This window comes from Ahaetulla prasina, chromosome 5, assembly GCF_028640845.1.
Source record: "Ahaetulla prasina isolate Xishuangbanna chromosome 5, ASM2864084v1, whole genome shotgun sequence".
NCBI lineage: Eukaryota > Metazoa > Chordata > Lepidosauria > Squamata > Colubridae > Ahaetulla > Ahaetulla prasina.
Window position 1 is genome coordinate 101,439,602 of NC_080543.1, and position 12,583 is coordinate 101,452,184.

The following is a 12,583-nucleotide window of genomic DNA, read 5'->3' on the forward strand; positions in this document are numbered from 1 at the left end:
CACGTCGAGGCAGCAAGCCACGTCTGTGTGCATGCACACCCTTTCCAATACAACAAATGACCCTTTGCAGGAATTCGAGAGGCGCAGCCGTGCGTGGTTGCTTTCAGGGGCTTTCGACCCCGGAGGGCAAGGCTCTATTCTTCCTTCAAAACGTCCCTCCGGGCCTGCCTCCCTCTTCCTCTGACCTCCATCCTCCGCCGCGCTCAAGCAGCCAGCCAGTTGTCGGGCGCTTAGGGTGCGGGAAGCACTAGGTGTGTCGCTGGAGCTCCTAAAGCCTGCGAACTTTCTGCCTTGATTGGCTCAACTGCACAAGCGACTCCCCCGCGGGGCTCGGCAGAAGCCGCGCTGCCTCCAACAGGAGCGGCGCTCCCTCCTCCGCTACCAGACCGCCCCGCTCCACTCGGCCAGTCAGAGGGCGCAGCCCCAGGCTCAGCCGCCGCCGCCGCATCATGCAGCTGCCGCCGGCTCCCGCTGCTGCCCTCTTGCTCGTCCTGCTGGCTGCGGACTCCTCGCAGAGTGAGTAGTGGGGCTTCCTCTTGCGCGGGCCGCTTCTTCTCCCTCTTGTCCCCCCCGCCCCCCAACCCTGCCGAAGAAGGAAGCCCCTCTCCACTGCCCTTCCTCGTCGTGGCGGAGGAGTTCGCCCTCTTCCCCTGAATGGACTGGAGACGCGCATTTTAAAAATAAACAAAAAACAATCCCAAAGCCCAGGCGGATAATAACCGCGTTTGCGTTTCTGTGGGCCGGGAAAGAGCCAGCCGACAGCCGCCTCGGCGCTCCCCGGCGTTTGCCTCATAAGGTCAGGGCGTCCTAAAGCCTTTTTCCCACGGGCAACCAGCCGGCAGCTTCAAATCCAGGGCACCTGCCTCGTGGCGCTACTTGGCGGCCAAAGGTTCTCAGTCTTTCAGCTCCCAGACCTCGTTTTGTTTTGTTTTTTCCTTTCCCCCGGCAGCTTTTCCGCTTTCCTCTTTGCCCGCAAAAGGGGTCGGTGGCGACCTTCGCCTCCTTTGCTCCTCTGCTTCCGCAGCTTTGTTCTCGGCGGCGGCCGGGCGAGGGGCGCCGGGGGGGGGATGTCCTTGTTTTGCGAAGTAAACGGCGGCGGCATTGTTTTATTTCTCTCGTGGCGGGCGCGGAAAATGGTGTGGGGGAAGCCGCGGGGCCGAAGATGGAACCCATAGAGCCGGAGGGTTTGCAAGCGGTCCGAGCATGTCACGTAGAGCGGAGTTCGTGACGGTCCCGGGAGGACTCGTTGAAAAGGGAAATAGCCCCGCGTGCTTGCCCGGAGGGCGAGGGAGGGAGCCGGCGACTTTGCTGGGGAGGCGCGCGGCCGCGTCGGTCTTCCAAGGGAGTCCGGGATTAATGGATTCCCCCCTTTCCCCCCCTCTCCCCCTATTTCTTTGGGGGCTCCCTCCAGCCGTGGTGTTCTACAAAGGTCGGGAAGAGGCTTCCCAGTTCCTTCGCCAGAGGCACCGACGAGCCTATCAGATCTTCGAGGAGACCAAGCAAGGCCATCTGGAGAGAGAGTGCGTGGAGGAACTCTGCAACCGGGAAGAAGCCCGAGAAGTGTTTGAGAACGACCCGGAGACGGTGAGAAAAGTCCAAAAAAGTGTCCGGGATCATTAAGTTTATTTATTTATTTATTTTAAAAAAGGAAGAAGGATAGTGTGAAGTCATCCTAAAGCATCAGAATGGAGATGATGAGGGCACCAGGTGTTTGCACAGCTGGAGAAGTTTGCTTGGAAGAGTCATGATTAGATAAATAACTTAAACCACGCCCTTCTCTTGACAAATCCGTTCTGTTTGGATTGTGAGGCTACGCAAACAAGAGTAGGGAAATGCTGGGAAGGGAGTAGCTTATATGGGGATAAGTCAGGATCCCTCTCCTAGAAAGGATCCCTTGGGTGTCAGTGTGTGTTTGCACACGTGCTTTCTTTTGTGGACAAGTTAAATCCTACAAAATACATCTACTAGAATCAGGGTTATTGGATAACTAAGGAGAATTTGCAATTTGCACAGCTCAATTTGAATATTCCTTTTGGTGCCTGTCAGTTCAAATGCCTCCCCTCCTTTGCAAGCAAGGTTTTGTTGAATAAATCAGTTGAATAAACAGTATAAAGCCATCGAAGTATACTAACTTGGATCAGCTGTGTATTGGTTGATAAATGTGAACAATCTGAGTTAATGCATATCATTTTTAAAATGAATCTTTTAAAAAATTACTGTTTAGTGAGTGTATAGTAGTTACCTAAATCTATAGCTGTTTCTTGCTAGAAGTCTCAATAGTACAAAAGTAATTATAATTTTAAATTAAAACATTTCATTTTATATATTCTAGTTTTCTGATTCTGAAAAAAACTCATTTATAAACAAGGATTATCTGGTGTTAATTTAGGGAATAAATGTTTTGAGAGAACTAGTGATTTTTGCACAGGGTTGTATTCCTGTTAATGATTTGAATGGGGTGGACAGGTTGAGAGTTTTGTAGGTCAGAAGTACTGAGAATGAGAGGAACTTGGATTTTTTCTCTTAGAAGAGTTAATTTTTGTATTTAAGGAAAAACATGTCTTAACGTATTCCCTGACCAAGTTCACAGCATGGTGTACTCTTTTTCCAGCATAGTGAATAGTTGCAAAGTACTAGCAAATTTTGGTTTGTGATATCACTCTTTTGGCCTTTAACATCAGATAAAGTCAAGGATATGTTTGGGAAGAACAAAAATGAACAAGTTGTTCTCCAATTCTGTCATTTTCAGTTTATAAACGGCAAACAGCATTGGATATTCAGGTTGTTTACATAAATGTTATCATACTTTTGAACACATAAATTATTACTCCTTTTAAATATCAATGTTAAATGTGTTCACATTCAATCAATATAAGCTTTGCTGAAATAATTTCTTATAGGTTTGCAGCCATGGTTCATAGATGGGTGGAGAATATGCCCCAAAGTGAAAAACATAATCCAAGGTCACCAGAGACTTCTATATAAAGTTTTAGTAAAACTATTTTTTTAATCCAAAAATGAGCTTGCAGAGAAAGGATGTGACTAAATTGTATTGTTCCATTGCAAAAAAGGAAGAAATGTTCTATATTCTGCAGTGTAGTTTATCTAAAGCTTTACTATGGAATGTTTGGATTTTTCTGTGACAGATTTTTTTTAAAAATAAATGCTGTTTTATGTTTGCGTTCTTAATTTCTTCCAGTTTTGAAAAATCTCTCTGAAGTTGTATAGTTTATAAAGACGAATGGAGTAGGGGGGAAAGTAATGGCTTTCTGAGGAAGAAGAAAGGGTGGTGGCAGGGAGAGATAAACTATCTTTCAAATATGGTAGTCATGTGTTGATGTAGCATACCTGAAGCAATGATGATTTTGTCTAATGTAAATAGATCTCTGTTTACATAATGGAATTTCCCTTTGTTCTCCATTTCTTCCTGCCCTGCATTGTATGTCTTCTAGCCATACGAGATTAGCAATAGACAGGTTTCAAACATAAATCAATAGACCAATAATATTATTCACCTAAAAAATTCCATGAAATTATCGCAACACAAACCTTGGAGTACTAGATAGGAACTGTCCTTGGAAGGTCACAAAAAATATCAAGATAAAACTGGTGGAAATATCCTGGATTTATTTCCAGTATCTGGAGATATGTTGCCTCTGAGCTTGGACATTTCATTCACCATTTGAATTTTAATAGCTGTTGATAGCTACATTCATAGCAGAAAGATATATTAAAAACAATTGTAAAATTCTATTAGTAATCTTCTATCAGGTACAATTTATTCCTTTATTATTTTAAAAAATAATTTGATACATAGTGTCCTAGACATCAAAAAGTATTTCTGGGATGTTTGTAGTATAAGCACTGCAATATCTTAGCAAGCAGGGTTATTTCATTTCTCTCAGCTAATCAAGTTTGCGGATGATTTTCAAATGTGGTTTGATAAAGAGATGAGCAATACAATAATTCCTAACATCTCCTGGGAGCCTTCTTGAGTTTCCTGAAGTCCAACTGATTATCATTACCATATGGTCAAAAAGAAAAAGATAACACATTTTATGCTGTCATTAATGGAGTAAATTTAAACTGGTCATTGATAACAATAGGAGGAAGTTAATGATCTGCAGTAGATTCCTGGAAGATGGAGAAAGTTGAGGTGTACATGTGAATATAAATTGCTATGTGTTCATTTGTGGCTTTGATCTTGCAACATAAATTTATTTATTCCTGCAAGAAACTGAATTGATTCTGTTTGACTGGGCTTATCTTAGTGTTCCCAGGATCTCATTTGGAGACTAAATTAATACGTAGAAATATATAAGAAATAACAAAAAACTTGGATTACTTATGATTCTAATATTGGTCCAGATGTATCAAGTTGTTGGTATTTTTGGAGGATGTAATCTTGTAGCTTTATTTTGTGTCTTGACTCAATACATAGTCTTTCCAGGTGTTGTTAAATAGTTCCAGAGAGATTAGTTAATAACATTGGCATTATAACTATGTAACATCTGGAGGTCTGTTCCTCATTCTTGTTTTATATGTTGTTAAATGTTCTTATTTTAAAGCAGAAATGGCATTTTTAAAATAATGTAGAATGTTGGGTTTTACCTTATCATACAAATAATATGTACAGGGGTTGAAGAATTGGTATTAGTCTGTGTGATTGTACAAAGGAGATTTATTTGCGACTTTAAAATTATGATGAGAATTTTGAAAAGCTATGACATATGTATTACAAGTCTGTATATGTTATGTTATATAAATGCACAAGCAGGTGTACAGGGCAAATATTAAGGTTCAGGCCATTGGTAAGTTTTAAGAGATCACTAGACAACCTGTGACCCATTGGATCAATCTTCTTTTCACGTATAAAAGAGAGCCCTGGTGAAGTCTCTTCCTCTTCCACCCCCTCATACCCCCCCCAAGCAGGCATCCAGGTTTTCCCCTCACTGGCCACCATTGTTAAGAGATTTCAAATTTTGGCCTCAGTTCCAAAGCAGCCAATGGCTGCTCACTAGTCCTTGCCTCCAGTTATTTAGTGCAGAAGCTCGAGGGAGGCAGGAAAGAGGGTAGGGTCTCCCATCGTCCCTTCTGCTATGCAGCCTGTGGTTTCTACCAGTAGGAAGTGCGGTCAGAAGGCATGGTGGAGAAGCAGCCACAACTTTGCCAAATTTCAATCCCACAGGAGTCATATTTTGGGTACATTCTGTAAGTTAGCCCATTTAAGGTATGTTGAGTCAAAAATTGTTGCTCTATGACACACCATTTTGCCCAGTTAAAAATTACGAAGTATCAAAACAGTCACAAGAATTTTAGTATAGATTTTGATATGACAAAACTTCTTTTTCTGTTGCTTGACACAGAACTTTTAGAGGGCTTTGAGAACGAACAAGAAAATTTGTTTGATGCAATACTGAACAAATAACCTATAATTCAAAGTTCTATATTTAGAACTGTCATTTTACAAGTGCTGAGTAATCTTGTATTATTCAGCATGTATAGTAAATTTATATAAATGCTGAGTTAATTTATATAAGGTCCATGTCCATCCTCAGCCATAGAGATTTACTGGATGGCTTTTGGACCAGTCAGGATCTCTCAGTTCAGCCTGCCTTACTGGGGAAGGTTGTTCAGGAATAGGAGGGAATGCTATGTATTATTAGTTTTGCTCCTGGGGAGGGAATGTGGAATGTAGAACTAATAAGTATAATTTTGAGCAGTTTTGGTTGCTTGCAGCCTTGTGATGAGTAATGGTGCTGTCCTTCTGGCACAGATTCAAGGGTTTTTTAATTGGCATTATTTTATATGCTTTGATCCTGCAGAGAAACTAGTTAGGTAAAAAGGGTCTAAAGAAAATAATGCTAAAACAAAGGCTGCCTTAAAAAAACGTGATACCCCAGTCAAGGTCTATATAAGGAGTGTGATAGGAGAAATAAAATTTAAGTTGATAAGAGATATGTGCCTGTAATGATGAAAAATGCTTGAATTTCAGATATTGATTCATTTTAAATAATTTGGCTACAGCTTGTACGCCACGTAATGTTCCATAGATGTGATGTGTGTGTGTGTGTGTGTGTGTGTGTGTGTGTGTGTGTGCGTGTGCGTGCGCCTTTGAGTCAGTGTTGACTCCTGGTGACTGCCTGGACTAGTCCCTGCAATTTTCTTGACAAGATTTTTGGGAGTGGTTTGTCACTGCCTCCGTCGGGAAGGTGATTGGCCCAAGGTCACCTAGCTGGTTTTGTGCCTAAGGCAGGAAAACAACTCATTGCCTTTTGGTTTTTAGCCCAGTGCCTTAACCACTACGTCAAACTGATTATCTTACATGATAATAGCTAGAGAAAATCACAAAATAGAATGTCAATGTATGTCAACTACCAAAGATGTCTTTTCAGTTAATAAATTTCTCACACTAAATATATAACTTTTAAAAATATTCAAACAACAGGATTTATATGGAAAAACTATGTTACACAATGAGTTTTGGGCAAATTATAATCAATAATCTATAGGAGGGTCAAGTTCTGATCTTGGAGAAGACATTTGCCAGTATTTATGTAAAATGCACCAACACGTACGAATATCTATGTTTAAGGGGCGTGCATAAGCGCACAAACGTGCCTACCGTTCCTGTCCTATTGTTTTTCTTTTCTTCTTCCTATATATGTTTATATGTGTATATACTATATAATCTTTTTGTATGATGTTGTGACAAAATAAATAAAATAAAATAAAATAAATCTATGTGCACGAATAACCTCCTTCAGATATGCATGCTGCTTCACAGATTTATAAGCATGTGCACACAGAGGCACATCACCTCAATCCAAACATGGACACACAGCAATCTTTCCTGGGAGATGGGGCAAGTCTTTTCTTTCCCACCAATGATATTGTACTCTCCTACTTCTCCATTGCCTTTTTTACTCCTGATTTTTATTATCTACCATGTCCCAACCTCTTTTAGCTACATATTTGCCCTCACATTGTCATCTTCCAAGACTCAATGTCATTGCAACATCGTTGGATGCTTTTCTAGCTTTGCTTATCCTGTAAAAGTGTGAACATCTGAGCCAATATAAGTTTCCTTGACAGGATCTCCTGGGATAACCATTTAATTGTGGGTGTGGCATTGCCACTTACTTTGCTCGGAAGGAAGGCTCGTGTTCAGGGGAGTGTGTGTTGCCTGAATTCTTTTTGTGAAAAAAGCAATAGCATAATAGTACAGAAATCCCAATGAACAAAGGCTTCTTTAAAAGTAGCCCTTCCTATGATACCTGCAGGGGAAGAAGAATAGGATACTATAATATTATTTTATCTGTACTGAAATGTATGGCACCCAGGTGTCACACTGTTCATGCATTGATATGTACATGTAATATAAAATAAAAAGCTTGAAGAGAAAAAAACAACCAAAATTTTGGGCTCAATTGAGGTCATAAGTCTAGGACTACCTGTAATAGGAATTACATGTTAGGAAAAAAAGCCAATTTATAGATACATAATCTCTTGATAATCACTTGTGTTAAACTACATTTCCCATGACTTCCATCCAAATGGCCATTTTAAATGAGCTTTATATGAATTCTAATGCAAAATATATGGAAAACACCTAATATGCTTTGGGGCATATATAACATAGATTAGATCATGAACATAAATTATTGTCTGTACATATATTTCTACTTTTATTCATTGTTATTTATCTAAATTGAAATTATAACCTATCTTCTTATATTAGAATTTAACTCCTGTCTTTTTACTTGTGCTTAAAATCTATTAGTCCGATTGTAATTGGAAAAATAAACTTATAGAGTAAGTTACACATTTTTGCACATAACTTCTAATTTGTCTTCATAAATTGGCTACCTTTCTGGTACTCAGGATACCTCCAATTTATTAATAAATTACATAATATTTAATTTATGTTTTGGGAAAAGTACACTTAGTAGTTCAGAAACTTAAAAATGGAAAATGTACTTTCTTCAAAACCTTTGGAAATGAAATAGTAAGGTTTATTATTTGTCGTCTTGTTTGATTTGATATTTATAAATGTTATTGAGTTGGTTGTAGAACACTTAATTTAAAAATGAACATAAGATAAAATTAAACCCCCCCTCCCTCCAACTTCTGATTTGTTTTCAAGTATTCCGTCAAAATAATGGATAATCTTGTAATGTTAAATGTTAACATTTCTGTTACATGTCAGTAAGTATTTGGTTCTGTTAGTGTAAACCGAACAGAAACATTAATTCATTGACCTTCTGAAGCTTGAATAAATGGAAATATATAAGCAAAAAAAGCCTGTTTCTACCCCCAAGTTTTTTTTCCTTCTTTTTCTGCTAAAATAAATAAGACATGTTTGATATGCAAAAAAATTCCAAATTAAGTTCTTTGGAAATGATTAGATGAACTAAAGGAAAAGTAATCAGATATGTTAAATATCATAATGTATGCATGTGCAGAATATCCATTCTTTCTTGATTTTTGTGTTTGAGGATGCTGTTGCATCAACTTGTAGCTGTCATGTGTACCACTGTATTCTCCACACCACAATTGTCTGTCTATCACCAATTCCTTACCACCAAACTCTAATTTTCTACTCATTTACAGTGTAGCATCTATTAGCATGGTACCCATGACACAGTGTTAAGCATTGCAATAGAAACCCTCTCATATGCAGGTTCACAGCATGAACCTTTTATTTTATTGCTAGTGTGATCTTCTACCCTTTTAATTTCCAAAAGAGAAATAAAGGACAAGTTGGGCTTTGAATTTATGAAGACTAACTATTGTTCCATGACCTGTTCTACATTCCTTAAAGGCATGGACATTTCATTTATTTATTTTTTTGCTTATTTGGTCTGTTATTTGGAATCATTACATAAGGTGCACTAGTTTTAGTACTGTCTTCTTTCCTGGGATATATTCTGGGAGCCGTTATTAATATTGGTGACAGTCTTCAGTAGAATCAGTGATTTGCCCAAAAGTTTGAACTAACGATTTTAAAAACCCATATTTTAAGGAGGAACTCAACTGTCCTAGAGATGATAACATATGCTGACTTAAGGGTTTATAATTCTGCTTTAAAATTGAAACTTTCCTTTACTTTCTTTTCCTATAACTAAAGGAATTGTTCCAGATTTTGCAGCTGGAGAATTTAACATCAAACAGCAAAATGAGAAACTGAATCTTGACTACTCACTTCCTTCCTCCAATATTGCTGTTGTCACCAATATGTTTTTGAAACTGCAGTGGATCACTCATAACCTCTGTTTTCAAGCAGGCAGCTCAAATTTCCTTAATCAGCAGATTTACTGATGAGTAAGCAGTATAAACTTGGATGTTTACTCATGAGTATTTAGCCATTAACCTTCAGTAGTGTGACTCAGGGCTCTCTAAAAGCAAAAATGCTTTGTTTAATGGTAATGGGATCAATAGGATGAGCAAACACCTAACACTACATTCAAATTATATTACTCCATTATTAAACTGTTAGCATTTATTTTAATCTTAATGTCACTTTAGATTAAATGTGTCTTTCCAATAAATGCTTTTTTTTTTCCCTCACAGGATTATTTCTACCCGAAATATTTGGGTGAGTTGCAGTTACACCCTATTTATATATGATAGTGTTGTTTTGTTGCCAGGCACAATCTGTATGCATATTAATCTGCCATAGAGGTCAGTTCTTATATGATCTTTTGCAATGATCCAGGCACGATTCCCCTTCTTTTAAAAAAAATATCTTATGAGGCGTTTGTCCACTCCCTCAGGCTCAGCCTGGTCATCTCTTGTATAACATTAGCAAATGGAAGAATAATATTCTAAAATAAAAGTGCAGGTATATTTATGGATGTACTGAATTACGAATAATTCAGTAGAAGAGCAAACATGCTGAGTATAGAATGGGAGATTAGAAATCACTCCATGTTGGCATATGGCTTAATAATACTTTTTGCATTTTCTTTAGACTGTATTCGGGACTATGGGTCACCAGCTGCAAGAAGTCCAAGTTTACATACGTGTGTGCATAGTAAGCATTTTTCATCTTTCTATCTTTTAGGCATTTGTAACATCCTTGTATGGGTCTAGCATGAGGTAGATTCGCCCTCCACTCTGCTTTCAATAATTTACAGTATGGAGAGTTTGTATATGATGCTAAATAGTAGTCTAATATTACAAGAATGTGCCAAAGTGGATCTTGTATCCCTTATTTTTCCCATTTTCTTTCCCTCACTGGCACCTGCTGCATGCACACACAGGGCTAAATTGTGATTTTAAAACATCTTGCTAAAATTTCAAAAAGGAAAGTAAAATATAAATGCAAACAAATAATGTGGCTTAGTCTCCAATTTTAAGTTGTTCATTGCATTTCAGAGGCATGGATGCTCCTATTTTATTGAGCTTAATGTATTTTAGTGTTTAATCTAAGCTATGAACTAACTTTCTTAACCATGATTTGCAGTTGGATGTTACAGAAGACTATAGCTTAGATCACCTTGACAACTTTAATATCTTTAAGTTGCCAGGGTTGAGAAACACTAGTTGAGATTAACTAGATGGTTTTGGACAACTTGGTGAATCATAATAAAATGCACAGCAGGACCCCTGTGTATAATATTACATTTCAGGACCCTTGTGTTTAATATTACTTAAATGTTTGCCTGCTGAAAGGAAAGATTCAAGAACATGATGTACAATGACAGTATGAGCCACAGAAGAGTGCAGAATGTCTTAAATAGCAATTGATGATTGTTTATTTTATTGTTTATTTTATTGTTTATTTTATTTATTTATTTGTCAAGAACATATTAGGTAATAAGTATAAACATGGATTGAATATATAAAATAGATACAAATAGAGGAAACATTAAGGCAGGGACAGTAGGCACGCTGGTGCTCTTATGAACGCCCCTTACAGACCTCTTAGGAATGGGGTGAGGTCAACAGTAGACAGTTTTAGGTTAAAATTTTAGGGGTTTTGGGATGAAACCACAGAGTCAGGTAATGTATTCCAGGCATTGACCAGTCCTATGTATACTTAGTTGAAGTATCAAATTGAATTTTGTAGGACATCACTTTGAACGCAAGCATGTGAGCTCAAGCTATGATTTGTCAGGCAAAATGTGAACAGAAAACAAAACAGAGAAATGATACAATAATTCTATCATAAGTGAATTTTAAGTACTATATTAAAAGAGAAACCGATAGTTAATAATAGATAATTTTATGGAAATTCCTTTTTTAAATCAACACACACACATTTTAGTATCAAAATTTAAGTAGGAAGAGGTTTTTTTTTAAAGTATTTAAAAAATACTTTATTACATTTAATAATACATTTATTAAATAATAAATGTCCAGAATGCAGCTGCGCGGGTGATAGAGGGAGCTACGCGTAGCTCCCATGTAACACCGCTCCTGCGCAGACTGCACTGGCTACCTGTGGCCTTTCGAGTGCACTTTAAGGTGTTGGTTATGACCTTTAAAGCGCTCCATGGCTTAGGGCCTGGGTACCTACGGGACCGTCTGCTGTTACCACATGCCTCCCACCGACCCGTACGCTCTCACAGAGAGGGACTTCTCAGGGTGCCGTCCGCCAAACAATGTCGGCTGGCGGCCCCCAGGGGAAGGGCCTTCTCTGTGGGGGCTCCCACACTCTGGAACGAGCTTCCCCCAGGTTTACGCCAAATACCTGACCTTTGGACTTTTCGCCGCGAACTGAAGACAAACCTTTTTATCCGCGCGGGGCTGGCTTAAATTGAATTTTAAATGTCAAATTTTATTAATTTTAAATGGGGTTTTTTAGTGTATGGTAAATTTTTAAATTGTCAGGCTAATTTAAATAAGTTTTTTAAATTGCATTTTAATTGTATTTTGTATTGTTTGTTTTATTCTGCCTGTACACCGCCCTGAGTCCTTCGGGAGAAGGGCGGTATAAAAATCAAATAAATAATAATAATAATAAATAATAATAAAGTAGAGTTGAAGAAAAAAGATTGGAAATTGTGTAAAACTTTAAAAAGGAAACATACAACAAAACATTTTAAAGGTATTATTTATAAGGGGTGGTACATGCTTCAAAAGCATCCCATAGTTCTACAATTGCTGGATACAAAACCATTTTAGTCCAGTGTAGAAATCCCAAGTTCAGATTTCTGCAAACCTCATAGTGACCTAGGTTGTTCCCCTCTGTCTTTTATCAGTTTAGTATTAGCAAACGCGAATACTGGTTCTCCTTGCCATTGTTTCACTTACTACCGTTCAAAACAGTTGAACTCAGAAGGATAAATACATATTAACAACTAGTCTCAGATATTGCAAAGGTGATATGGTTTAGCCTTCTGTGATTATCAGCAATCAGTGAATTAATAAAGGAGAATATTTGTAGCATAGGGTTGAAATGAGTGGTCTTTGGTGCTCTCTGACTTTGGTTGTTTTCTTGCAAGCATTTCATTACCCAGACTAGGTAACATCATCAGTGTTAGTAAGGAGTGGGGTTTGTTGTCAGTTTATAGAATAGAATAGAATAGAATTTTTATTGGCCAAGTGTGATTGGACACACAAGGAATTTGTCTTG

General features: G+C 38.3%; 1 protein-coding gene across 2 annotated transcripts in view; it reads left to right on the plus strand.

The window, feature by feature from the left end:
• Window positions 1-229: 229 nt before the first annotated feature.
• The window catches only part of GAS6 (growth arrest specific 6), a 47,167-nt gene continuing 34,813 nt past the window's right edge, over window positions 230-12,583 (plus strand). The window contains exons 1-4 of one of the 2 annotated variants that reach the window (XM_058185223.1): window positions 230-516; window positions 1,412-1,584; window positions 9,574-9,598; window positions 9,974-10,036. In XM_058185223.1, coding sequence (XP_058041206.1) covers window positions 450-516; window positions 1,412-1,584; window positions 9,574-9,598; window positions 9,974-10,036 — 328 coding nt within the window. In that variant the 5' untranslated portion in view covers window positions 230-449. The remainder of the gene's footprint in view (window positions 517-1,411; window positions 1,585-9,573; window positions 9,599-9,973; window positions 10,037-12,583) is intronic. The other variant, XM_058185222.1, reaches the window with a different exon arrangement.